Here is a 26,070-nt window from a genome sequence, read left to right as displayed (position 1 = left end):
CTCCTTTTGGATCTATTTCTGACTTTTGCTTAAAACAACTGAGCCAAAAACGGCATCAAAACTATGTGTGTGATCCTGGCCTAAGGCTGGAATCACACATGCGGTTTTTGTGGCAGTGTTTTAAGCCAAACACAGGAATGGATACAAAAGAGAGAAGACATATTTAGTCTTTCCTTTATACTTTTTCTTATTTTTAGATCTGTGTTTGATTGAAAAAACTGCCACAAAAACTGCATGTGTGATTCCAGGGTTTAAAGAGGCTCTGTCACCAGTTTCATGCTTCCCTATCTCCTACCTAATCTAATTGGCACTGTGTTGTAGATAACTACTGTGTCATATTAGTGACAAAGTTATGAGCATTTTAACATTTATGCAAATTTTTTGTAAAAGCCCAACTGGGCGTTTTGTTTTTTTTAACCAAGTGGGCATTGTAAAGAAAAATGTATAACACTGACTAATCAGCATCATACACTTCTCTTCATTCATGCCCAGCTTTAGTCACAGCACAACATGATCTTGCGAGATCACGCTGCGCCGTCCCTTCATCCAGCAGTTCCTTTACAAAAAATTTGCGGAAATGTTAAAATGCTCATAACTTTGTCACTAATAAACGTTTTTGTTTTTAAAAAAAAAATCAACAACACAGTAGTTATCTACAACACAGCGCCTATTAGATTAGGTAGGAGATGGGAAAGTATGACACTGGAGACAGAGCCTCTTTAAGCCTCCTTCACAGTTTTTTTGTCAGCAATTTAAAATGCATTTGAAGAAACTTTGTACATGCGTTTTAACTGGCATTTCTGATGTTACATTTAAGCCTATGAAGAAAAACTGCAGAAATAACCCCATACATAGTGCATGCTCTGATAAAAATGCCTGTGATATATGTATGCATTTTCATATTTTACTATAGACTTTTAACTAACATCTGACTCTCGTCCAAAAAAGTGCCAAAAAACACATTGAAATCTTGCGCATAAAATTAGTCTAAAGGGTCTGTCTTTTAATTAAATTACTCCTCTGACGTTCGGACTTGCTAATGAATACGTCTTTTAAGTGCTCTGCATTTTATTTTATTTTTAAAGTATGCCACTCTTGTCCATTGTCCTCTTGAATGGTGCTGTACTGCAAGGGCTTGTCCACACGTAACAGAATTGCTGCAGAAAATTTCTGCAGCTGTTCCGCAGAAACTCTGCTGTGGAAAAACTTCACCATTTCCAGCCTTTTTTACGGCAATTCTGTCCACTTTCCACAACAGGAATTGACATGCTGCGGTATGAAAAATACACACCACAGGTGAATTTCTGCTCGGAAGCTTTACTCAGCGTGTGGATGAGATTTTTTAAATCCCCCCACTTTGCTGCTACTGTATTCTGCTGCGTATTTGCCGTACGCAATTTCAGATGGAAAATTCGCAGCAATTCCGTTACATGTGGACAAGCCCTAATACTAAAACTACCAGAGAAAAAAAATTGACATGCGGCACCAAAATTGTATCAAAAACAGTAATGCCATTTTTTATTGACACCAAAAAGGGGAGGACAAACCAGTTAAAAACATTGTATACAAAAATTCAAACAGTGATCCATAATAAGATACATCGTAAAGTGGGCACGACCCTTAAACTAGATCAGACCTGACAGACACATGAATGGCCCTAATAAGGATCCCACTTCACACTTGATCCCTGCGGAAGCTAGGTTTCTCCTGGCGATACGTGTGGGGCTGGTCTTTGTTTTTTAATTGTGCGCCCATCTGGCTTGTATCTATTATCTTAGACTTATGATGTTTTAGGTATGTGCCTTTTTGCATTGTTTGTGACATTTATTCATCTTATCCTATGTTAGGAATTACCACATGTATTGAAGTGGGATCCTTATTAGGGCCATTCATTTGTACGGAAGGTCTGATCTAGTTTAGGGGTCTTGCGCACTTTACAGTGTATCTTATTATGGATCACTGTTTGAATTTTTGTATACAATGTTTTAAACTTGTTTGTCCTCTCCTTTTTGGTGTCAATAAAAAAATGTTGTTACTGATTTTATACGATTTTGGAGGTGCATGTCAATTTTTTTGCCCTACTTTCCCTGGTAGTTTGTCGTTTATTTTAGGACATAGAATTTGCACTCCATAGATAGGCGGTGTGCCTGCCCATTCTTGGCTTTGAGTAAGCCCTATTACTAGACACAGGAAAAGAGTGGAGCCGTTTCCTGAAAAATACCTTTTTTCTAATTCCTAAAGTCACTTTAGCGCTAATAACCCTTGAAAAAGAAAAACTGTGCATTGTAGACAAACATACCATCTCCATTTACATCAATTTTTTGGAATAACATTGATGTGAAGTCTTCTGGAGTTATCCCCTGGTGACCATTTATAGCTTGAACTGCCTAGAAATAAAATTATCACCATATTTAAAACCAAAAATTTGTTGCAATAGTATGATTTAGTTAATCAATAACACAGTGCATTAATAATACATAGGCAATGCAATAATAATACAATCTAATAATTTAAACTCTGGCACCATAATTTTCATTTTGGAAAAACCTGGAGATAATACGCATGTATTTTCCTCTCTGTGATTAATAAAATAAAAATTACTAAAGTAAAGCTTTTATTGCCTTTTACTTACTACTTTTAATATTGTATTGGCACAATACAACACAATGCTGTATTTCATGACACTGTTCTGCGAGCCGAGCCACCAAAGACGTGGGGTTTATGCAAACTTTGATTAAAAGGGAGTTTTTTGTGTGGAACAATGCTAGGGCTTAGGCTTCGTTCACATCTGCGTCAGGGCTCAGTTACGACTTTCCGTTGGAACGGAGCCCAGACTGACACAAACTGAAACCAAAGGTTTCCGTTTTCATCACCATTGCTTTCAATGGAGACAGATCTGGTGCCAATGGTTTCAGTTCGTCTCCGTTGTGCAAGGGTTCCGTCGTTTTGACGGGATGAATACCGTAGTCGACGCAGATGTGAACATAGCCTTATGTATATCCTGTGATTTTGCATTCTCATGTTCTTAAGTATGTAATAGATACCAGTGATGATAGGCAACACTAGGATCATGGGTTTATATCTGACCAGTGAACTGGAAATCTATATTAAGTATGCACTCTCCATGTTTGTATGGATTTGCTCAGGTAATTGATGTTTTGTACCATAGTCCCAAAACATTTTAAGGGTGTGTTCACACAGGTCGGATACGCTGCGTAAATGTACACATCATATCCAACCAGAAACCCACAGGGGATTCTGTCCAAAAAAAGCACACCGAATTGTAGTGCAGATTTTCATCCAGAATCACTGCTACAGAATACAAAGCAGAAAACAAAACAAAAAAATAACAATATATACCCTCACTGGCGTTGCCATAGCAAAGTGTTCCTCTGTTCTTTGTGCAGCCCGGCCTCCTAGGAGGACGCTGCAGCCCATTTGGCCGCTACAGCCTGTAATTGGCTGCAGCCAGTGGCGTAGCTATAGAGGTCGCAGCCGTCGCAACTGCGACCAGGCCCCCAGCTAGGGGGGGCCCGCAGGCCCCCCTCACCACAGTAGCACAGTAGTGCTACAATGATTCCTCTGCATTGCTGGGTCCCTGTTGGGGTACAAAAGAGACCCAGTAATGTATTTTAAAGCATTGGTGGCAGCTCGGCGGTGAAATAGTTATTGCACGGAGGGGGAAGACTCTTGCCCGCCCACTGTGCTGTCCACCCAATCAGCTCGCTTCTAGCTGTTTCCCTCTTCCTCGTGGCCTGTGCAGAGGGAAAGGAATGGCTACAGCAAGAAGATCGTGTGCATGTCTGCTCCTCCCAGGAATCCTGACTCCTGCTGCTCTCTGACCCCACACCCGATGTATGTAAGTAGCTGCTAGTAATGCAGCTATTAACCCCTTCACTGTGTATGTCTGTCATGCTGAGCAGTCACACTTCAGCGCTGACTGTTTAGCATAACAGACAAAGTCTATCTATCTATCTATCTATCTATCTATCTATCTATCTATCTATCTATCTATCTATCTATCTATCTATCTATCTATCTCTCATATCTATCTCTTATCCAATCGCGGTGTGTCGGCGATTCACAGAATCGGCACTGCTCCCCCTTCAAAATAGCTGATTAGCCGGGGTCCCGGCGGGTGTCTGCTAGGCACTGTATCTAAGCCAACCATATGGTAGGCTTAGATACATGGCCCATGTGTGATCCTGTCTGCTGGACCCTGTATCTAAGCTTACAATGTGTGTTACTAATGTTTTTTTTGTTTGCTTGTGTTTTTTTGCAGGTTCGGTCATTGGACTACGTCGGATTCGAGGACTACTTCGATGACCGATTTTTTTATTTTTAATAAAATGGTTAATGAGGGTTGTGTGGGGGCCACAATTTCGAAGGCGGTAGTAATAAAGTTTAAAAAAAATACAAATATACAGAAAAAATATTTTATTGAAATAAAAAAAAACCACAGAACCCTCATTAACCATTTTATTGAGAATAAAAAAAGGCACCATCAAAGTAGTCCAACATCTGAAGTAGTCCAACATCCGAACCTGTGAAAAAACACAAACCCAAAAAGAATTTGTAACACATAAAAAAGCAAAACAATTCTTATACTTACGTTTCCGGGGTCCAGCGCTGGAGCCGCAATGTCAGCGAATGGGCCCTGTATCTAAGCCTATCATGTGTGATACTGTCTGCTGAGTCAATGTATCTAATCTTATCAATATCTATAGGGTCGTAGTGCTATAGATATGCTGTCTCATATATATATATATATATATATCTATATATATGTATATATATATATATTGCCCCTGATATTTTAAGACCTTAGTGACGCCCCTGGCTGCTAGTGTTGCATAATTGAGTCACTTAGGAGACCCATTGATGCAGCTGAAAGCTGCGGACCATCGACCATGAGAAGAAATTTGGGGGGCCCAAGAAGAACTTTTGCACCAGGGCTCATGAGCCTTTAGCTACGCCCCTGGCTGCAGCAATCACATGGGATAAAACGGCATCCCAGGAGGCAAGCAGCATAAAGAACAGCCGGGAGAGCAAGGAGCTGTCGCTATGGCAATGCCAGGGAAGTATGTATATATGTTTTAATTAAGTTTAAACAAGAAAACGTTTTTTCTCCAGATTTACGATTTTTGCAGTGGAATCACAGCTTTCCCACCACAAAAATCGCAATTATAGCCATCGAAAAGTCAAGATAAAGGATCTTGCCACTGTTTATTTAATGCGTTAAAAGTCAAGATAAAGACGGCTTCATCTGTACATTATAGTGTATGGGATTAAAAAAAAGAAAAGTAAAATGAATAAAGGAAAAATTCCGTCCAAAATAAGGCCTCATGCACACGACCGTGCAGTATTTACGGTCAGTAAATACTGCATGGACGGGCCGCCTGCATTTGCAGACTGTGCTCAGAGTAATAAGTATAGGAGAATGGACCGTAAATGCAAAAAATAGGGCATGTCCTATTTTTTTTGCTGGTCATTTCTACGGCCCGGACACACACTCATAAATATATGGGAAGGTGTCCGTGGCCGATAGAAATTAATTGGTCAGTCGTTTATCGGGATAAAATTTATGGTCGTGTGCATGAGGCCTAAATTGGTAAAAAAACAACAACACACAAATGCATTTTTTACAATAAACAAACTACTATAAGTCTTAAAACATTAAATAATATATACATATTTGGTATTGTCATGACTAACAACTTGTACAATAAATTGCTTTATAAATGCTGATTGGTGTTTGCTGTAAAAAAACAAAACAAAAAAAAAACTGCAGCGGAATGTTTTTTTTTTCTGCATTTTTGCCCAAATAAAACAACTAATATATATGTAAAAAAAATGGCACCTACATAAAGTACAACTTTAGGCCAGCAAGATATTGTCGTGTATTAAAAGAGGCATGGACTCGCGGGACAGGGATGTAATATTACCACTTTACAAAGCATTAGTGAGGCCTCATCTAGAATATGCAGTTCAGTTCTGGGCTCCAGTTCATAGAAAGGATGCCCTGGAGTTACTATATACGAAACTAATAAGGGGCATGGAGAATCTAAGTTATGAGGAAAGATTAAAAGAATGAAACCTATTTAGTCTTGAAAAAAAGACGACTAAGGGGGGACATGATTAATTGATATAAATATATTAATGGCACATACAAAAAAATATGGTGAAATCCTGTTCCATGTAAAACCCCCTCAAAAAACAAGGGGGCACTCCCTCCGTCTGGAGAAAAAAAGGTTCAACCTGCAGAGGCGACAAGCCTTCTTTACTGTGAGAACTGTGAATCTAAGGAATAGTCTACCGCAGGAGCTGGTCACAGCAGGGACAGTAGATGGCTTTAAAAAGGCTTAGATCATTTCCTATAACAAAAAAATATTAGCTCCTATGTGTAGAAATTTTTACCTTCCCTTTTCCCATCCCTTGGTTGAACTTGATGGACGTGTCTTTTTTCAACCGTACTAACTATGTAACTATGTAACTATGTAACTTGTCACACAAAAACAAAGCTTAAAGGGGTGGTTTACGTATCAGCCCCGGTGGCCGCAGGGAATTCCTGACAAAAAAACGCACCAAATTGTGGTGCGGTTTTTCGGCCAGAATGTCCGCTGTGGAAAACTGCACTTAAAAATAAAAAAACACATACAAACTTTCTGACGTCCTGCAGCCCGGCCTCCTGGGATTACGTTTTAGCCCTGTGATTAGCTGCAGCGGTCACATGGGATAAAACGTCATCCCAGGAGGCCCACCTGGACGAAGTTCTGGGTAATTATAAAATTTTAATTTTTTCAGAGTTGCCTTTTTTTGCGGCAGAATCACAGCTTTTCCGCTGCAAAAAATGCAACATCTGCTATTTGTTGAAGGTTTTACCTCCCCTTTGAATTGGAGGAAAACCTGCAACACCAAAGCTGCGATTATGCAAATACAATTGACATGCTGCTGATTAAATAAATGCACTGCAGGTCAATTTCTGATGCATTTTTCCGCTCATTATTTACGCAGCGTGTGGATGAGATTTGTTCAAATCTCTTCCACTCTGCTGCTACTGTATTATACTGCTTTCCGCAATTAAATCCATTGCGGAAAATCTGTAGTATGAAAGGGGAGGCAGCACTCCTATGAGTGCTGTGGCCCCTTCCAAAGAGCTGAATTGCATGGGTGCCGGGAGTCAGACCCCCACCTATCAGATATTGATGGCCTATCCCGAGAATAGACCATACATTTTTTTATGGCTGGACAACCCCTTTAAAGGAACAGTGTCATCACAAAAAATGTTTTCATATGTTAAAGATGTTAGTGCTTTATTAAAAACGTTTATATTTATTTGTGTGTTTGTGTTTTACTTTTTCTTATTTTTACACTTTTTCTTCCCTATGGGGGCTGCCATTTTTTGTTCCATTTCTGTATGTGTCGATTAACGACACATACAGACATGGAATACGGCAGCCACAGTCCCATAGGGACTGCGAACGGCTCCCGTCCCATCCACTTCTGTGTACGCCGTCTGTGTGGGAACTGCGCATGCGCCGCTCCCACACAGTCCAATTTGAAATTGGTGCCGTCGGCGCCATTTTCCTGTGGACCGGAAGTCGCGGCCGGACAGTAAGATTACTACTTCCGGTCGCGGCTTCCGGACTTGTGCACTTGGACCAGCGGCAGCAGACGGAGCGGACGGGCCAGAGGGAGCCGCGGCGGCAGGAGCAGGTAAGAGATTTCAATGTATGTTCGTGTTTGTGTACGTTTACTACTGTATGTAAACCTACTACACTGTGTGTTAGCTCAAAAAATGGCGACACAGTGTAGGAGGATACACCGTTCAAACCCCTCGTTTATCCCGGCACTAGCCAGGATAAAGGAGGGGGGGATGCTGAGAGCTCACTAGAGCGAGGGCTTTTTACCCAATTTTGCAATGCTGCAATTTTGGGAATAGCTCCATCTAGTGACCAGCAATGGGAAATATTATAAATTAGAATCTAATTTATAATATTTCCTGACTCGTGAAAAAAATAAAATTTTTTTTAACAATGTTTAATCACCTACACACTAAATGTTTAATTTAAAAAAAACAAACATGTTTTTCTGGCAACACATTCCCTTTAAGGGTATGCACCCACAGGCAGGATACGCTACAGATTTTCTACAACAGAAAATCTGTAGCAGAATCTCAAAAATAAAAGGTAAATCAGTCACAGCTAGTGTGGTTTGGTTGCTCATATTGCTGGGAAAAAAATTTAACTGCAGAAATAAGATTTTACACACCAATTCCACCTGTAGTTTTAGCGTAAAGCATTAAAAGTAGCAAACTATACGTGCACTTACTGTACAAACAACAACAAAACTCAACTTGCATATTTTAGTGCAGAATTTATGCTCTCCGTTTAAGTCTATGGCCCAAACACGCAGCATCTCCACTCCACTGGAGTAAAATATGACAAATTTATTAGAAGGCGAATGCCTCTTATTAATTTTATTGCATCTTCGACTGTACGTGCACCACTAAGTGAAATCTATGCCAGCCAGCAGTTGGAGTAGATTTCCGCTATAATTTAAGCCAAATTATAATAAATGCATACATTAAAGTGTTTTTCTCTGTATGTGGCCCCCCCTTCTGTTAAGCCACACCCACTGTTTGTAAACATACTGAGAGAGGCAGAAGGGCTCAAAAGGCACAATTTTTTTTGCGAATTTGGAGCCATTTCATATTTTTTTCACGCTAGAAAACTGGCATAGAAAGTTGATAAATTCTCCAACAAGTGTTCTAATGTATACCTTATATGTATTGTTTTCAAGATGCAATAAATAATTCAATAAATACCAATCCAGAGTGTCCAAAGCTGTGTCCATGAATAACACAACTGAATGCCTTGCACATTGCTAAAACATGAAACGGTTTCGGGGCAATTTATTAAGACTGGCGTTTTATCCGGTTTAACTCCGACACATTTATTAAAAGGCAAAACCATCTTTCGGCAGAGTCGTGCGCAGCGATGCCCCATGATGCCCATGAAAAAAACATACTAACCACTCCTTTTCTCCCTCTCCGAGTCCCTTCATCATTCGGTCATGTTCACACAGGGAGCATACGCTGCATAAAAGTATGCAGCGTATCTGTTCTGGAACCCTCAAGGAATCCTGCCTGAAAAACCGCCCCAAATTTTGGTGCAGTTTTTCAGGCGGAATGTCTGCTGTGGAAAACAGGTGAAAAAAAAGTTGATACTGTTCTCTGTTGCCATGGTGAGGGTCCCTCTGTATGCCATTCAGCCTGTGTAATGCTCCCAAAGTCTTCCAGGAGTTTGTTAATGACATTTTCCGTGACCTCCTCTATGTTTGTGTAGTAGTCTACCTTGATGACATCTTGGTTTTTTTCTCCAGATCCTATGACGCATCAGAGACATGTCCGTCAAGTTCTGCTATGGTTAAGGGAGAATCGTCTGTACGCCAAGTTGGAGAAGTACGTGTTTGACAGAGATTCTCTACCCTTCCTGAGCTACATCGTCTCGAATCGAGGTCTCGAGATGGATCCTGAGAAGGTAAAGTCTGTCCTGGAATGACCACGCCCTCAAGGCTTGAGGGCCATACAGCAGTTTTTATTCCAAACTTCTCACTGACTTCCCCCATCTCTAACGTCACTAAGAAGGGTATGAACGCCAAGGTGTGGACTCCCGAGGCAGAATCCGCATTCAATAGCCTGAGGAGTGCCTTCATGTCAGCCTCTATCCTCCATCATCCGGATGTCTCTCTGTAGTTCTCGTTGGAGGTGGACGCATCCTCTGTCGGTGCTGGTGCACTCCTGTTCCAGAGAGGTCCCAAGGGCAAGTCAAGGGTATGTGGATATTTCTCTAAGCTCTTCTCTTCCGTAGAACGCAACTACTCGATTGGGGATCGGGAGTTACTGGCCATCAAATTGGCTCGTGAAGAGTGAAGACCTCTACTAGAGGGGGCAGCTCATCCGATCCTAATTTTTACAGACCACAAGAATCTGACCTACCTCCAGATGGCCCGATGGCTGAACCCTCGTCAGGCCAGGTGGTCAATGTTCTTTACCAGGTTCTAGTTTGAGCTCCATTATCGCTCGGCCGACAAGAATGTGAGGGCCGTTGCCTTGTCCAGGTCTTTCGAGACGGAAGGCACCATGGAGATTCCACAGAACATTATTGATCCGTCTTGCATTCTCTCTGTCAATCCCCTGCAAGTTGGGGACATTCCTCTAGGGAGGACTTTTGTGTGCCTGGCTGATCATGTAAGAATCCTCCGCTAGGGACACTCCTCTAGACTGGCAAGTCACGCGGGGGTCCGTAAGACCCGGGATTTGATTGCTCATAATTTCTGGTGGCCCACGCTGCCCAAGGACATTATGGACTTCGTTTCTTCCTGTTCTGTTTTTTTCAGCCAACAAGGCGCTCACTCCAGACCAGACCTGCTGGTCTGCTCCAGCCGTGGCCTGTGCCCAATGCTCCCTGGCAGCATATAGCTATGGACTTTATTACGGACCTGCCTCTCTCTACTGGATGCAGTGCTGTCTGGGTGGTGGTGGACCGATTTTCGAAGATGGCCCACTTCGTTCCTCTGACCGGTCTTCCTTCTGCTCCTCAGCTGGCGAAGCTGTTCATCTAACACATCTTCCACCTGCACGGCTTGCCGCAGCATATTGTGTCTGATCGGGGGTTCAGTTTACCTCGAAGTTCTGGAGAGACCTCTGCGGACTCCTCGGTGTGAAGTTGGACTTTTCCTCAGCCTACCATCCTCAGTCCAATGGTCAGGTCGAGAGGATCAATCAGATCTTGGAGAACTACCTACGCCACTTCATCTCCAAGTAGCATGATGTCTGGGTGCAGTTGCTCCCATGGGCTGTATATTCCTACAATAATCACACCAGCGAGTCTACAAGGAATACACCGGTCTTCATTGTCTATGGCCAGCATCCACGAATTCCTCTCCCGGTGCCCGATACTTCCAAGGTACCAGTGGCTGACTCCGCTTTTAGAGACTTCCTGCAGATCTGGCAGCAGACTCGATTCTCCATCCTAATGGCAGTCGACCGCATGAAACAGAAGGCTGACACAAGGAGAAGAGAACCTCCTCAGTTTCTTCCTGGCACAAAGGTCTGGCTGTCTTCTAGGAATATCCGACTAAGGGTGCATTTGTGCAAATTTGCTCCCAGGTTCCTCGGACCATTCGAGATCTTGCAGCAGAACAACCCTGTCGCCTACAAGCTTCAGCTGCCTCCTACCCTCAGGATCCCCAACTCCTTCCATGTCTCCCTCCTGAAACCGGTGGTTCTGAACCGCTATACCAAGACTCCTAGTCCTGCGGGTGCCTCCAGCGGCCCTTCGGACACCTTTGAGGTTAAGGAGATCTTGGACACCAAGAAAGTGAGAGGAAAAACTATTTATTTGGTGGATTGGAGGGGGTTTGGTCCTGAGGAGAGGTCCTGGGAGCCAGAGGAGAACCTCAATTCCCCTACTCTTCTGAAAAAGATTCTCTCTCATTCTGGTCCCAAGAAGAGGGGGCGTAAGAGGGGGGGATACTGTAATCTCAGCGGCTGCGGGTAATCAGCTCCAATCTCCTCCTGACAACCACAGCCACGAGTCGGCGAGCGCTGGTCCCAGCCTCCTCCTCAGGACCACTCGCATCCACTCACCTCAGCCGGATCCCGTAGGGATTTCTGTCATTGTCATTTGCAGGGACATTTTGCGGATTGGACTATCTCCTCTGTTTTTTGGTGCCCTGATATATCCGTCCATACAGAGCAGATTCACTACATTGTCTATAATTCAGTGTGTTTTTTCCTCTAGGAAGTGTGACAGCATTTTGGAGAGAAGTCTATCTACACTATCCCATTGTTATTTATTGACAAAAAATGTTTGGGGACAATATTTCAGTATTGCATTGATACATTAGGATATGATTATATCTCCACATTATGACTGATGCATCTATCTGGATGTTTACACATCAGATTGTATGCATCATCCTTCGACTTAGTGTCACGTAGTGTAGTGGTGGGATTTGTCAATATTCCTATTGTTCTGTCCCTTTTTGGATCCTCCTCCCCTTTTTCTCTATAGTGTAAAACTGATACTCTAGTGGGTTCCCTTGATCGTTGCGTTGCAGCCAATCAGGGACAACGAGCTGTCTACACTTTGATTATCCCCTTGCCATCTTCCAAGATGGTCGCCACGAGAGTTAGTGACTGACTGCGCATGCGCGGGAACCACATAGCCTAATCTCGTGGGATTTCGGGATATACTAACTGATTAGACGTGTCTCTCTATGCACATGTGAGACATGCGCAGTTTGGTTACAGGGACTCCGAAACCACATGAGGAGCATGTCCATCCGCTGTCTACAGATGATAGTATGTAATTTTTTAATATATACACCTGGGTGATTTATCAATAATGAATCCACTATTGAGATTTGGACTGCTTATTGTCTGTACCAGTCCCCTATTATACTGTACAGTGAAGGAAATAAGTATTTGATCCCTTGCTGATTTTGTAAGTTTGCCCACTGTCAAAGACATGAACAGTCTAGAATTTTTAGGCTAGGTTAATTTTACCAGTGCATTGTGCACAGAGAAATAAGTATTTGATCCCCTACTAACCATTAAGAGTTCAGCCTCCTCCAGACCAGTTACACGCTCCAAATCAACTTGGTGCCTGCATTAAAGACAGCTGTCTTAAATGGTCACCTGTATAAAAGACTCCTGTCCACAGACTCAATTAATCAGTCTGACTCTAACCTCTACAACATGGGCAAGACCAAAGAGCTTTCTAAGGATGTCAGGGACAAGACTGGAATGGGCTACAAAACCATAAGTAAGACGCTGGGTGAGAAGGAGACAACTGTTGGTGCAATAGTAAGAAAATGGAAGACATACAAAATGACTGTCAATCGACATCGATCTGGGGCTCCATGCAAAATCTCACCTCTTGGGGTATCCTTGATCCTGAGGAAGGTGAGAGCTCAGCCGAAAACTACACGGGGGGAACTTGTTAATGATCTCAAGGCAGCTGGGACCACAGTCACCAAGAAAACCATTGGTAACACATTACGCCGTAATGGATTAAAATCCTGCAGTGCCCGCAAGGTCCCCCTGCTCAAGAAGGCACATGTACAGGCCCGTCTGAAGTTTGCAAATGAACATCTGGATGATTCTGAGAGTGATTGGGAGAAGGTGCTGTGGTCAGATGAGACTAAAATTGAGCTCTTTGGCATTAACTCTACTCGCCGTGTTTGGAGGAAGAGAAATGCTGCCTATGACCCAAAGAACACCGTCCCCACTGTCAAGCATGGAGGTGGAAACATTATGTTTTGGGGGTGTTTCTCTGCTAAGGGCACAGGACTACTTCACCGCATCAATGGGAGAATGGATGGAGCCATGTACCATCAATTCCTGAGTGACAACCTCCTTCCCTCCACCAGGACATTAAAAATGGCTCGTGGCTGGGTCTTCCAGCACGACAATGACCCGAAACATACAGCCAAGGCAACAAAGGAGTGGCTCAAAAAGAAGCACATTAAGGTCATGGAGTGGCCTAGCCAGTCTCCAGACCTTAATCCCATCGAAAACTTATGGAGGGAGCTAAAGATCCGAGTTGCAAAGCGACAGCCTCGAAATCTTAATGATTTACAGATGATCTGCAAAGAGGAGTGGGCCAAAATTCCATCTAACATGTGTGCAAACCTCATCATTCAACTACAAAAAACATCTGACTGCTCTGCTTGCCAACAAGGGTTTTGCCACCAAGTATTAAGTCTTGTTTGCCAAAGGGATCAAATACTTATTTCTCTGTGCACAATGCAAATAAATATATATAATTTTGACAATGTGATTTTCTTTTTTTTTTTTTTATATAATCTATTTCTCACTGGTAAAATTAACCTAGCCTAAAAAGTCTAGACTGTTCATGTCTTTGACAGTGGGCAAACTTACAAAATCAGCAAGGGATCAAATACTTATTTCCTTCACTGTATGTATATACACATTTTTCACCCTTATTCATGTCTGTAATTTTAGATGAACTATTTGTAATATTTTATATGCATATATAGTGTTTTTTACTTGAGTCCTTAAATACTTGTGTTTTGATGTGTTCACTATGCTTGAGAAAGGTCTTGGTGGACTGAAACGTTGCATGGGTGATTAAAGGCTGTTATATTTTTGGAAGTGCTGCCTCCTTGTCCATTCCTGTTTGCTGCACCCCATGTGACCACTGCAGCAATCACATGGTGTGACACGTTATGCCAGGAGGCTGGCCTGGACAGAGAACAGTAGAAAGTGTCGCTATGACAACACCCGGGTAGTAAGTGTATACCATTTTATTCATTTTGAACCAAAAAAAAGCATTTTTTTTCTGAATTGCAATTTTTGTGACGGAATCGCAGCTTTTCTGATGCAAAAATCGCAACATTTGCTATTTGTTGTGGCTATTAACTACCTATTGAATTAAATGGGGGAAAATCTGCAATAGAAAAGCAGCGATTCCAAAGCGTAAATTGAAACTAGAAAACCGCACCGCAGGTCAATGTATGAACGGTTTCTGAATTGCGAATTTTTTCCGCTGTGTGTGGCAGAGATTTATTCAAATCTCATCCACTCTGCTGCTACTGTAATACGCTGCGGAATTTCCGCTATAATATCCGTTGCGGAAAATCTGTAGTGTTTACTCTGCATGTGAACATAACTTTCTAGTGTGGCTCATACAAGGTCCTGATGCAGAGCGACGGATCATTTCAATCTCATCAGTGCTGCATCGCATACAGCGTCCTGATGCTACCCAGCATCATTACATTGTATGAACCACACTGGAGTGATGAGCGGACCTAGAGGGGAAAAGAGGTGAGTATAATATATGTTTTAATTATTTTTTTTTATTTAACTGTCTAATGGAGCTGGTGTAGATTTCCATTTTAATTTACGCCGGTTTTCTTGCTTAAATTATAATAAATTTGTCGATCTGGCCACGTCCAATTTACTCAAAGCCACGCCCCTTTCCCACAAAAGTGGTGAGGGTGATGCAAATAGGCCAAAATTTGGGCTCTTTTTCCAGTTTTCTTGGGTAGAAAGCTTTATAAATTAGCCCTTTGGTGTCCACTTCCCTACACTTTACCTATTCTCCACTTCATTTAGGTGTGTTAAAAACCACACAGCGACACAAATGTGTATCACTCCAGAAAGTCTGGGGCATAAGTGTAAGGCCACATGGTGCGTCGATGACGCAGTTTTTTTGCGGCTTGGTTGCGTTTGAAAACTGCATGCGGTGAGCTGAATGCGTTTTTTTGTCTCTGTAAGGGTATGTTCACACGAGGGCGTCCGTTACGGCTGAAATTACGGGGATGTTTCAGCCTGAAAACATCCCCGTAATTTCAGCCGTAACGGCATGTGCAGGCGCTTGAACGCCGCGTCCATTACGGGCATAATTGGCGCTGCTATTCATTGGAGTCAATGAATAACGGCTCCAAATACGGCCAAAGAAGTGACAGGTCACTTCTTTGACGCGGGTGTCTATTTACGCGCCGTCTTTTGACAGCGGCGCGTAAATTACGCCTCGTGTGAACAGACAAACGTCTGCCCATTGCTTTCAATGGGCAGATGTTTGTCAGCGCTATTGAGGCGCTATTTTCAGACGTAATTCGGGGCAAAAATGCCCGAATTACGTCCGTAAATAGGCCGTGTGAACATACCCTAAGGGGGGATTCACACGAGCGTGTATTCGGTCCGTGCGGGCTGCGTGGTTTTCACGCGGCACGCATGGACCAATACAAGTCTATGGGGCAGTACAGACAGTCCGTGCTTTTTGCGCAGCGTTTGTCTGCTGCGCAAAAAGCGCGACAGGTTCAATAACTCTGCGTATTTCGCGCATCACGCACCCATTGAAGTCAATGGGTGCGTGAAAATCACGCGCACCACACGGAAGCACTTCCGTGGGACGAGCGTGATTCGCGCAACAGCAGTGAAAAGGATGAATGAAAACCGAAAAGCACCACGTGCTTTTCTGTTTCCGAACATCCAAACGGAGTGTCTTTGCGATGAGCGAAGCCGGACAAGCGTACCGAACTTCACCGGGTTCGGCCAAACTCGTTTTGGCCGATCCCGTCAAAACAATTATCGGTACGCGACGTCAGGAGATAGTCACTGTCCATGGTGCTGAAAGAGTTAAACTGTTTCAGCACCATGGACAGTGACTTCCGATCCCAAAATACATGAACCTGTAGAAAAAAAACCGAAGTTCTGACTTACCGCTAACTCCCGGCTTCTTCCTCCAGTCTGACCTCCCGGGATGACAATTAAGTCCAAGTGACAGCTCCAGCCAATCACAGGCCAAGCACAGGCTGCAGCGGTCACATGGACTGGCGCGTCATCCAGGGAGGTGGGGCCCGATGTCAAGAGAGGCGCGTCACCAAGGACGCGTCACCAAGGCAACGGCCGGGAAGTTCTCGGTAAGTACGAACTTTTTCTTTTTTTTCTACAGGTTTTGCGATATTGTGTTCGGCATTCACTGTCGAGGGTGCTGAAAGAGTTAGCTCTTTCAGCACCTTGGACAGTGACGGCCGTCGACTAGCCTCATCTCTATGATGGCGGCTGCGCGAAAATCACGCAGCCGCGCATCAGACACGGATGACACACGCAGCTGTCAAATGGTTTTTGCGCGCGCAAAACGCTGCGTTGTTTGCGCGCGCAAAAACGCAACGCTCGTGTGAATCTGCCCTAATGCTGCAGTTCTGTTGTGTTTATTTACACACATAGTTTATGGACATAGTTTTCACTGGTGTTGAAGTTTGTTAGGTGCTGCCTGTATATAGTTCATTACAATGCATTACAGAACTGTTATCAAAAACACAAGCAGTTCAGCAACAACTTTGGCAGCGCGGTCATTAACCGCATGCGGTCGGACATTATGAAGTTGCGGTCAACTGCGCAAAAAGCATATTGTAATATAATGGCAGCAGTCTGTCCATAACAAACATTTCACCATTGACTTCTATTGAAAAATGACTTGCTGCAGTTTAAAAATGCAACATAAACGCAACGTGGCCACACCGTGTGGCCTTACCCTAAGAACAGAGTCCTGCATTTATTTTACATAATAGGAATTACGCTGTTCTGTTGGGCAGTAACAAACAGATACAGATATTTTTAAGTTCAACAGGAAATATGGGACAGTTGGCATCTATGTTATCTACATATTCAATGTGTAATAATACATACTTATTTGAATTATTCATCAGGTGTTTTTAACTGTCTGTGCCATCTGTTTTGAGAAATTTGCATTAAGTAAATGAGTCTACATATTTTTATAAAATTTGGCCTCATTTTTTCAGTTCTTATCTGAAAATGCAATATGGAAAATGCAGGTGTCTATTCTATCCATCTCTTCTGTCTATCTTTTGATCACTCTGTCTATCTTATCTACTTATGGGTGCATATATAAATAGAGTATGTTCACATGTGGCAGATTTTTTGCAGGACTGAAAAGATGTCCTATACATCTAAATGTTTTTTTTTCCAGCAGAATGTTCATGGATTTTTACAAACCCCATTCAGACAAATATTCTGCGAATAAACATACCAAAATAACATTGCCAAGCTGCTACTTTCTAAGACATACCTAAGACTTACCTTCCCTTTCTTTAAATATTTGAATTTGTTCCAATTTAATTCATTATATTTTTGTTCAATTCCCTCCTCTAACTGTTTCATATATACTTTGACGTGCATTTATACCACACCTTCCCTCTTTTTTGCTTTACCTCCATTAAGTGTGTCAGACCCTGTACCGATTTGTTTTATATCAGCATGTTGTGGTTCTCTTCCAGTATTCACGGGTTTATTGAGTTTCCATTCCGTGCTTCCATGCATTTGGGACATATTTCCCTATTATCATCAAGATTTATTCATCTCGTTATTAGTATGGCACTCACTCATGTTTATCTTTACTTCCTTACTCACTATATTCGTTGTAGTGTTGTTCAGCGGTGTATGTATGGCCGCCTGAAGCTCCCCTAGAGATCATTGATGCTTTATGCATCTATCCTATTGGTCGCGACGTTACTAAGTGGCCGTCCCATTTGGTGGGCGTCATCTATGACGTTTTACTCACCGATTGGTCTAGATCCCGTTGACGCGACCAGAGGAGGTGTGGCTTTAGCTGTATAAGGCTCCAGGGTTTCCCTGGCGTGCGCTAGACCAGTCATCAGTGTCTAGTGCACGCCGGAAAACCAAACAAACCGCATAATATGTGCTGACTGGCATTTAGTTATATCCAGGCAATTTATACCAGTGAGGACGCTCCCCTATGCTATAGGGGCGCAGAAACGCATTGGGAATCTTGCTTATCTATGGCAAACAGCCTAACTATTATTTGTTAGCACTTTTGTGAAGTGTAGCAGCAATATGCGAATCGTGACCAGTTTGTCTCAGACACTCTCAAACTAGTGTACTGTGACCTAAGATATCTCTGACACTCCATGAAGAATTCACAATCTGTGTTGCCAACGCCTGTACCCAGATCCTCGGCATTTAGTGCCCTATTTTTTTGAATTTTGTCAATAAAATTATTTTAAACGTTTAGACAGGCAGTGAATTTCTATAATTAAACGTACACCTTGTGCACTGATATCTTTGGAATATACTTTTTAAGACATACTTGCAGATTGACTTCACTTTACAGATCTGTATTCAATGAAACCCTGCAGAACAGATTTTTCCTAAACAGTAGAGCCTCAGAAAAATATACGTTTAGTAAGGCCTCATGCACATGAGCGTGCATTTGCGGCCGTATACTATCCGCAATTGCGGAGCAGAAATTGCGGATAGTATAAAACACATGCTAACCTATGGGCCAATGCACAAGACTGTGGTTTCCATGGTCCATGCAATAGCCAGAGCCTAGACCGCAAAAAAATATCGCACATGTCATTATACGGTACGCAATTGTGGTCCGGGGTCATTGAAATCAATGCACATCTTGTGTGTGCATGGTGCATGATTGCGGATGACGCTCCACTGCTCGTCCCTGCCGTAATCACAGCTATGGCCGTGTGCATGAGGCCTAAAAGTGTGCATAGACTATTGCTTTATCAATCCAAACAATGTGATGGCTATAATCTATAATTGTTGTGTGTATTTCCAAAGTGATTTGCTCTGACTGAACAAAATCTTCTCCATCGATTAGAATATTTATCATATGTTTATGATGAATGTTATGAGTGTAGAGTTTACTCCACTATGGTCAAGGAAAATACAAGCGTGGCAATTATTTTTTCATCATTTCTCATAATACAAACAATTGTTGATGCAGAACATCATTTGTATCATGGCAAATATCTTACCATGTTTGCCCTTCTGCCAGAAAGCTTGTTGTGTGAATTGCATGTACAGTAACGCTAATGCAATTTAAACATTATTTTCTCTGCATGGTAATTGTAGTGTCCATGGCCGCAGGCCGTCAGGTCTACTCACCTCCTGACGCCCACAGCCATGGATCTGTGAGCGCTGGTCCCCATCTCCTTCCCAGGAGATGCCAGCGCTCACTTTCGCTCCGGTCCGATGTGTCCCGCAGGGTGCATGAAGAAAATCATCATCATCAACACACATGATTTCCTGGACTATAAGAAGGTCCCAGCCCTTCTGATCCTTGCCTGAGCGTTGTTAGTATATCCCAAGTCTGTCTTGCAAATGGTCCCTTAGTGTTTCCCATTCCAGTTGTTACCCGTGCCCTGTTACTTGTTCCTGTAGCTCGTGCTGTGTTCTTGTTCCTGTGCCTACTAGTTGTAGTCGTGTCTACTGCTGTTGTTTGCCACGTCCTGTGTCATCCGCCACATCCTGTGTCGTCTCCCACGTTCAGAGGGATTCACCACGTCTGGCGCAACCTGCGGCACCTGCTGTCTTCCGCCACCTCTGGCGTTACCTGCTGCACCCATCTCCATCCGTGCCAGAGCTGCGGCCACTGTCTGGACTATCCAGGTACCCTTGTGCGGGACTTTGTATTGCTGGGGTTCCCTGTTATTTGGCCAGCTGCCTCCCTGCTACGGCAGTGCGGCCTAGTGGGTCCACATACCCACAAACCGTGACAGTAATGACTACTTTCTTGGCAGCTTAAAATTCAAGGGGTTGTCTAGTAGGGAATATGGATGTCATAGAGGGTGCCTCTGGCTCGGGATCTCCCACTGGAACGGCTCTTGATCTGGTGGACCTGGCCCATCCAGGGGCGTAGCTAAAGGCTCATGGGCCCCGATGCAAAGGTTCTTCTTGGGCCCACCCAAACTTCTCAGGGCCGATGGCCCGCAGCGTTCAGCTGCATCGCTGGGTCTCCTAAGTGATCCAACAATGCAGCACTAGCAGCCAGGGGCGTCACTAAGGACTTAAAACATCAGGGGGAATAGCGCCAATACATATGTGCCCCCCCCCCAAAAAAAATGTGTGCGTATATGAATATGTGCATATATATATATATATATGAAACAGCATATCTATAGCACTACGACCCTAAATGCTATGGATAAGATTAGATACAGCGGCTCAGCAGACAGTATCAGGCATTATAGGATTAGATACAGTGGCTCAACAAACAGTATCACACATGATAGGATTAGACACAGTGGCTCAGTAGACAGTATCACACATGATAGGATTAGATACAGTGGCTCAACAAACAGTATCACACATGACAGGATTAGACACAGTGGCTCAGCAGACAGTATCACACATGATAGGATTAGACACAGTGGCTCAGCAGACAGTATCACACATGATAGGATTAGATACACAGCTCATCAGACAGTATCACACATGATAGGATTAGACACAGTGGCTCAGCAGACAGTATCACACATGATAGGATTAGATATAGAGCCCAGCAGACAGTATCACACATGATTGGATTAGATATAGGGCCCAGCAGACAGTATCACACATGATAGGATTAGATACAGTGGCTCAGCAGACAGTATCACACATGATTGGATTAGATATAGGGCCCAGCTCGCTGACATTGCAGCTCCAGCGCTGGACCCAGGAAAGGTAAGAATAATAATTATTTTCCTTTTTGACGTGATACTAATTATTTTTGTGTATTTTTTTTTTTACAAGTTTGGTTGTTGGACTACTTCAGATTCAAGGACGACTTCGATAACTGCGTTTTTTTTATTCTCAATAAAATGTATAACGAGGGTTGTGTGTAATTTTTATTTCAATAAAATATTTTATCTATGGCTTTGTGTTTGTTTAAACTTTATAACTACCGCCCTAGTAATTGTCGCTGGCTGATTCACAACGCCCATTACTAAGGGGGGGACTTAAGGTTAGACATGAAGATGTTAACACTAATCCCCATTATTACCCTGGTACCCAGCGCCACCAGTTAGAGCCGGGTATGATCTAGTACCCGACGATCTGTAGTGACAGAGGGGCACTGGGGCGGCCGCAGTCTGGTAGTATTAGGCTGGGAAAGGCCAAAAACTGTGACCCTTACCACCCTGGTAATGCTAGGCTGCTGCTGCTATGTTGTATCTGGCTGGTTATAAAAATGGGGGAACCCAACATCGTGCTGTACAATTATTTATATATAAAAAAAATGACGTGGGGTCCGCCACCATTTTTCATAACCAGCCAGATACAACACAGCAGCAGGCTAGCATTACCAGGGTGGGAAGGGCCACTGTTTTTCGCCTCTCCCGGCCTAATAATATCAGCCTGCGGTCACCCCAGTATCTGACCATCACTACAGATGGTCGGGTACTGGATTGTACCCGGCTCTTCCTGCCACCCCTGGTGGCGGTGGATACCAGGGTAATAATGGGGGTTAGTGTTAGCCTTTTCACCGGCTAACACTAAGCCCCGCCTTAGTAATGGACGCTGTCAATCTGTCAGCGGCCATTAGTAAGTTGGCAGGGATAAAGTAAAAAAAAAAAATACAAAGGCATAGAAAAAATAGATTTATTGAAATAAAACACCCCCACACAACCCTCATTAACCATTTTATTGAGAAAGAAAAAGCCGTCATCGAAGTAGTTCTCGAATCCGACGTAGTCCAACAACCGAACCTGTAAAAAAACACCAAAAAAAAACATTAGTAAGTGCCTGTACACATCACCGCTGCCCTTCCGTTGATGGGTTCCGTCGGGTTAACCCCTCAACAGAAAGGCAAACTGAAACCTCCGCTTCAGTTTCCCTCACCATTGATCTCAATGGTGACGGAAACGTTGCTAAAGATTTCCATTTCTCACCGTTGTGGCAGGGTTCCATTGTTTTGCACTGTCGAATGCGCTATTGATTCTGCCAAAACAACGGAACCCATTAGCAAAGTTTCCATCACCATTGAGATCAATGGTGATGCAAACAGAAGCTAAGGTTTCCGTTTGCCTTTACTTTGAGAGGTTAACCAGACGGAACTCCTCAACGGAAGGGCAGTGGTGATGTGAACAGGGCCCATGTGCATGTGTGATACTGTTTGTTGGACCCTGTATCTAAGCCTAATGTAGGCTTAGGTACAGGGTCCAGCAGACAGTATTCTTATGCAGTATAAGCTGGGGCCCTGTATCTAAGCCTAACACACGGTAGGCCTTAAAGGTTGTCCAGTCCCTAAACATTAATGGCCTATCTTCAGTATAGGCCATCAATAGCTGATGGGTCAGGGTCCCACTCCCGGGAGCCCCGCCAATCAGCGGTTTTGTAGGGGGTGCAGAGCTCGTACGAGTGCTGCTTCCCCTTCATTTCCCTCACTTGTTCACACTGTGTGAGAAAGTGACCGAAATTAAGGGGAAGTAGCACTCGTACGAGCGGCTGCAACCCCTTCAAAACAGCTGATTAGCGGGGGTAACGGGTGTCTGACCCCAACCCATCAGCAAGACACTAAAATTAATCTTGCCTCCTCTTCGGCCGCAGGTCCTCACTCCATCAAGTGTCGGGATGCTGTGCGCAGCGCATAGCATCGTGACGTTATGCGCTGCGCTCAGCGCTGTGACGTCAGAGTCTCTGATGCGTTCCAGGAAGAGGAGGGGTAAGTACTGTCAGTTACTATACTAACAGGGGCCCGTGTCGTTTATTACATAGGCCCCAGTTACTACAGTAACTTTTCATTTATGTTGTGGTGCGGGGGGCTGCGGGCCCCCCTGGCCTCTGGGCCCGGTCGCCTATAGCTACGCCACTGGGCCCATCCATGTATTATAGGAACAGCAGCTCGTTTGAATAGATTTTCCCTGCAGCAGCTGCTGATCATTGGGCTAGCTTTAATAAAGAAAGGGTTATCTTGTTGAGAAAACCACTTTGAATGTTTTTTTGTGACATCACCAGACCTGGAGTTCAGCACTAGCTAAATGCACTACACATTCTGGCATGTCTTGTGGGTAGAGATCAGTAGTAGTAGTATTAGTACTACTACTTAAAGGGACTCTGTCACCAGTTTATCAATGCCCTATCTCCTAAATAATCTAATAGGCGCTATGATGCTGATAACTACAGTGTTATCTGTTTTAAAAAAATTTTATTACTTGCAAAGTTATGAACTTTGATAAAGCAATAAATTGGTGACAGAGTCCCTTTAAGGCTTATTCCTACGAGTGAGTACAAACTGGGACGTGAAAAACGGCTGTTTTTCTGTGGCACTTTCAGCAGCATAGGATGCTGCTACAGTGACTGGACTTTCCAACACTACATTTGGATGTCCTGTCCCCAATATCACTAAGAAGTGCATCTTGAGACTTCATAGCCTTCCACATGCAAAGCCAGTTAGTTTACATTTTGTTTCCCTTCTCCCCTTCTTATAAATTTCAACTGTTAATTAGTTATACTTTTTCTTACAGTATTCTAAAGTTTGTCAACTCTTAGGCCCCTTTCACACGGCAGTATTTTGGTCAGTATTTTTGTTCAGTATTTGGGAGCAAAAACCAGAAGTGGGTTCAAGATGTGCAAATATATAAATTATAATTTTTCAGTTTTTTCTTCTGGTTTTGACTTCCAAATAGTGATGCAAAATACTGACAGAAATACTATCATGTAAAAGTGTAGGGGTATTCCCAACACAGAAATTTATGGCATATCAGCTTGGCTGTTTCCGTAACTCCCATAAAGCAGAATGGAGAGAGCCGTGCATGCCCGGCCTGCTCTCTACCAGTCCCCGTAATCTGCAGCCAGAGGCCGTCTCACATGTTCTCGATATAGGTGTGGGTCCCAAAGTTGCGACCCGCATCTATCAGACATATAGTAGTGTTCAAAAAATAGCAATCCAACATCACTAACCTGATATATCAATGTTTTTGGTAGAAGTAATATTTCTACATATTTACTTGTAAGTGTAGTAGGAAAAAAATCCAAAGCCAATTTGCGAAGTCATTCTGTGGAATAACAGGTGTAAATTTTGGCCCTTATTTAAGGTAGGAGGGCGGCAAATTTTGCACATGTTGGCTATAGTGCATTTCCTTCTGAAATACTGGGGAAATTGTGTTGTTCTAGACATTGTTCTGATGAAAAACGTACTGTGATTAAAAAGTTGATTGGAGAGGGAAAAACATATAGAGAAGTGCAGCAAATTATGGGCGGCTGAGCTAAAATGATCTCAAATGCCTTGAAGTGGCAACCAATACCTGAAAGACGCAAAAGGAATCGGGGAACTACTGTTCGAATGGATCGAAGAATACCCAAAATGGCAAAAGCTCAGCCAACTATCACCTCCAGAAAGATCAAAGAAGATCTGAAGTTACCAGTGAGTACCGCTACAATCAGAAGACGATTAAGTGAAGCCAAGTTACCAGAAAGAAGTCCCCGCAATGTCCCATTGTTGAAAAAAAGGCATGTCCTGAATAGGTTAAAATTTGCCAAGGAACACATTGACTCGCCCCAAGAGAAATGGTGCAACATTTTGTGGACCGATAAGAGCACAATTGTTCTTTTTGGGTCTAGTGGCAGTACGTCAGACGACCCCCGATCACTGAATTCAAGCCACAGTACACTGTGAAGACAGTAAAGCATGGTGCTGCAAAAATCATGATATGGGGATGTTTATCGCATACAAGGGATCATGGATCAGTTTGAATATATCAAAATACTTTAGGAGATCATGTTGCCCTGTACCGAAGAAGAAAATGTGACACGACAATGACCCAAAACACTCCAGTAAGCGAACAACCTCTTGGTTTCAGACAAACAGGATTGAGGTAATGGAGTGGTTAGCCCAATCCCTTGTGGGGTGACATACAAATTGCGGTTTATGAGGCAAAACCCAAAAATGCAGAAGAACTGTGGAATGTCGTCCTGGACTGGAAGGGTATGTTCACACGGCTTATTTACGGACGTAATTCGGGCGTTTTACGCCTCGATTTACGTCCGAAAATGCGCCTCGATAGCGTTGGCAAATATCTGCCCATTCATTAGAATGGGTCTTACGATGTTCTGTGCACACGGGCATATTTTTTACGCCCCCGCTGTCAAAAGGCGGGGCGTAAAAAAGACGCCCGCGTCAAAGAAGTGCCTGTCACTTCTTCAGACGTAAATGGAGCAGTTTTCCATGGACTCCATGAAAAAACAGCTCCAATTACGTCCGTAATGGACGCAGCGATAAGCGCCTGCACATGCCATTACGTCTGAAATGCCAGAGCTGTTTTCTCCTGAAAACCGCTCCGTAATTTTAGGCGGATCGGACGTGTACGTGTGAACATACCCGAATACCTGTTCAGAGGGGCCAGAAGTTGGCCGAGTCCATGCAACACAGATGTCAAGCAGTTCTCAGAAACAATGGTTACATCACAAAATATTAGATCAGTAAAGTGAAATCTGAAGCATTTTTTCCCTTTATACATTACAGTTTTGAGTTTTTAAAGAAAAATTCTGGCACTGCTATTTTTTTGAACAGCCTAATGTTCCTTTTTCTTTACTTTCTGTAAAGGATTAATACAAACTGGATGTATTTTGTTATTGATTTGATTTGGAATTGGATGTGTAGTATTTCCAGTGCGTTTGCATTTGGGCAAATAAAAATTATTTTAATGATGCGCTTTATTTGCTTTTTTTTAACTTACTACTATTTTTTTTAATACTACTGTATATAGCATATCCTG

The 26,070-nt window shown here is 43.2% G+C and overlaps 1 protein-coding gene across 1 annotated transcript in view; it reads right to left on the bottom strand.

Moving 5' to 3' along the window:
- The window catches only part of GUCA1C (guanylate cyclase activator 1C), a 213,781-nt gene that overhangs the window by 2,142 nt on the left and 185,569 nt on the right, over positions 1–26,070 (bottom strand). The window contains exon 3 of the mRNA XM_075853478.1: positions 2,300–2,387. Within this exon, the coding sequence (XP_075709593.1) occupies positions 2,300–2,387 (88 nt within the window). The remainder of the gene's footprint in view (positions 1–2,299; positions 2,388–26,070) is intronic.

This window comes from Rhinoderma darwinii, chromosome 2 (assembly GCF_050947455.1).
Source record: "Rhinoderma darwinii isolate aRhiDar2 chromosome 2, aRhiDar2.hap1, whole genome shotgun sequence".
Classification (NCBI taxonomy): Eukaryota; Metazoa; Chordata; class Amphibia; order Anura; family Rhinodermatidae; genus Rhinoderma; species Rhinoderma darwinii.
This window is presented reverse-complemented; position numbering and strand designations above follow the sequence as displayed.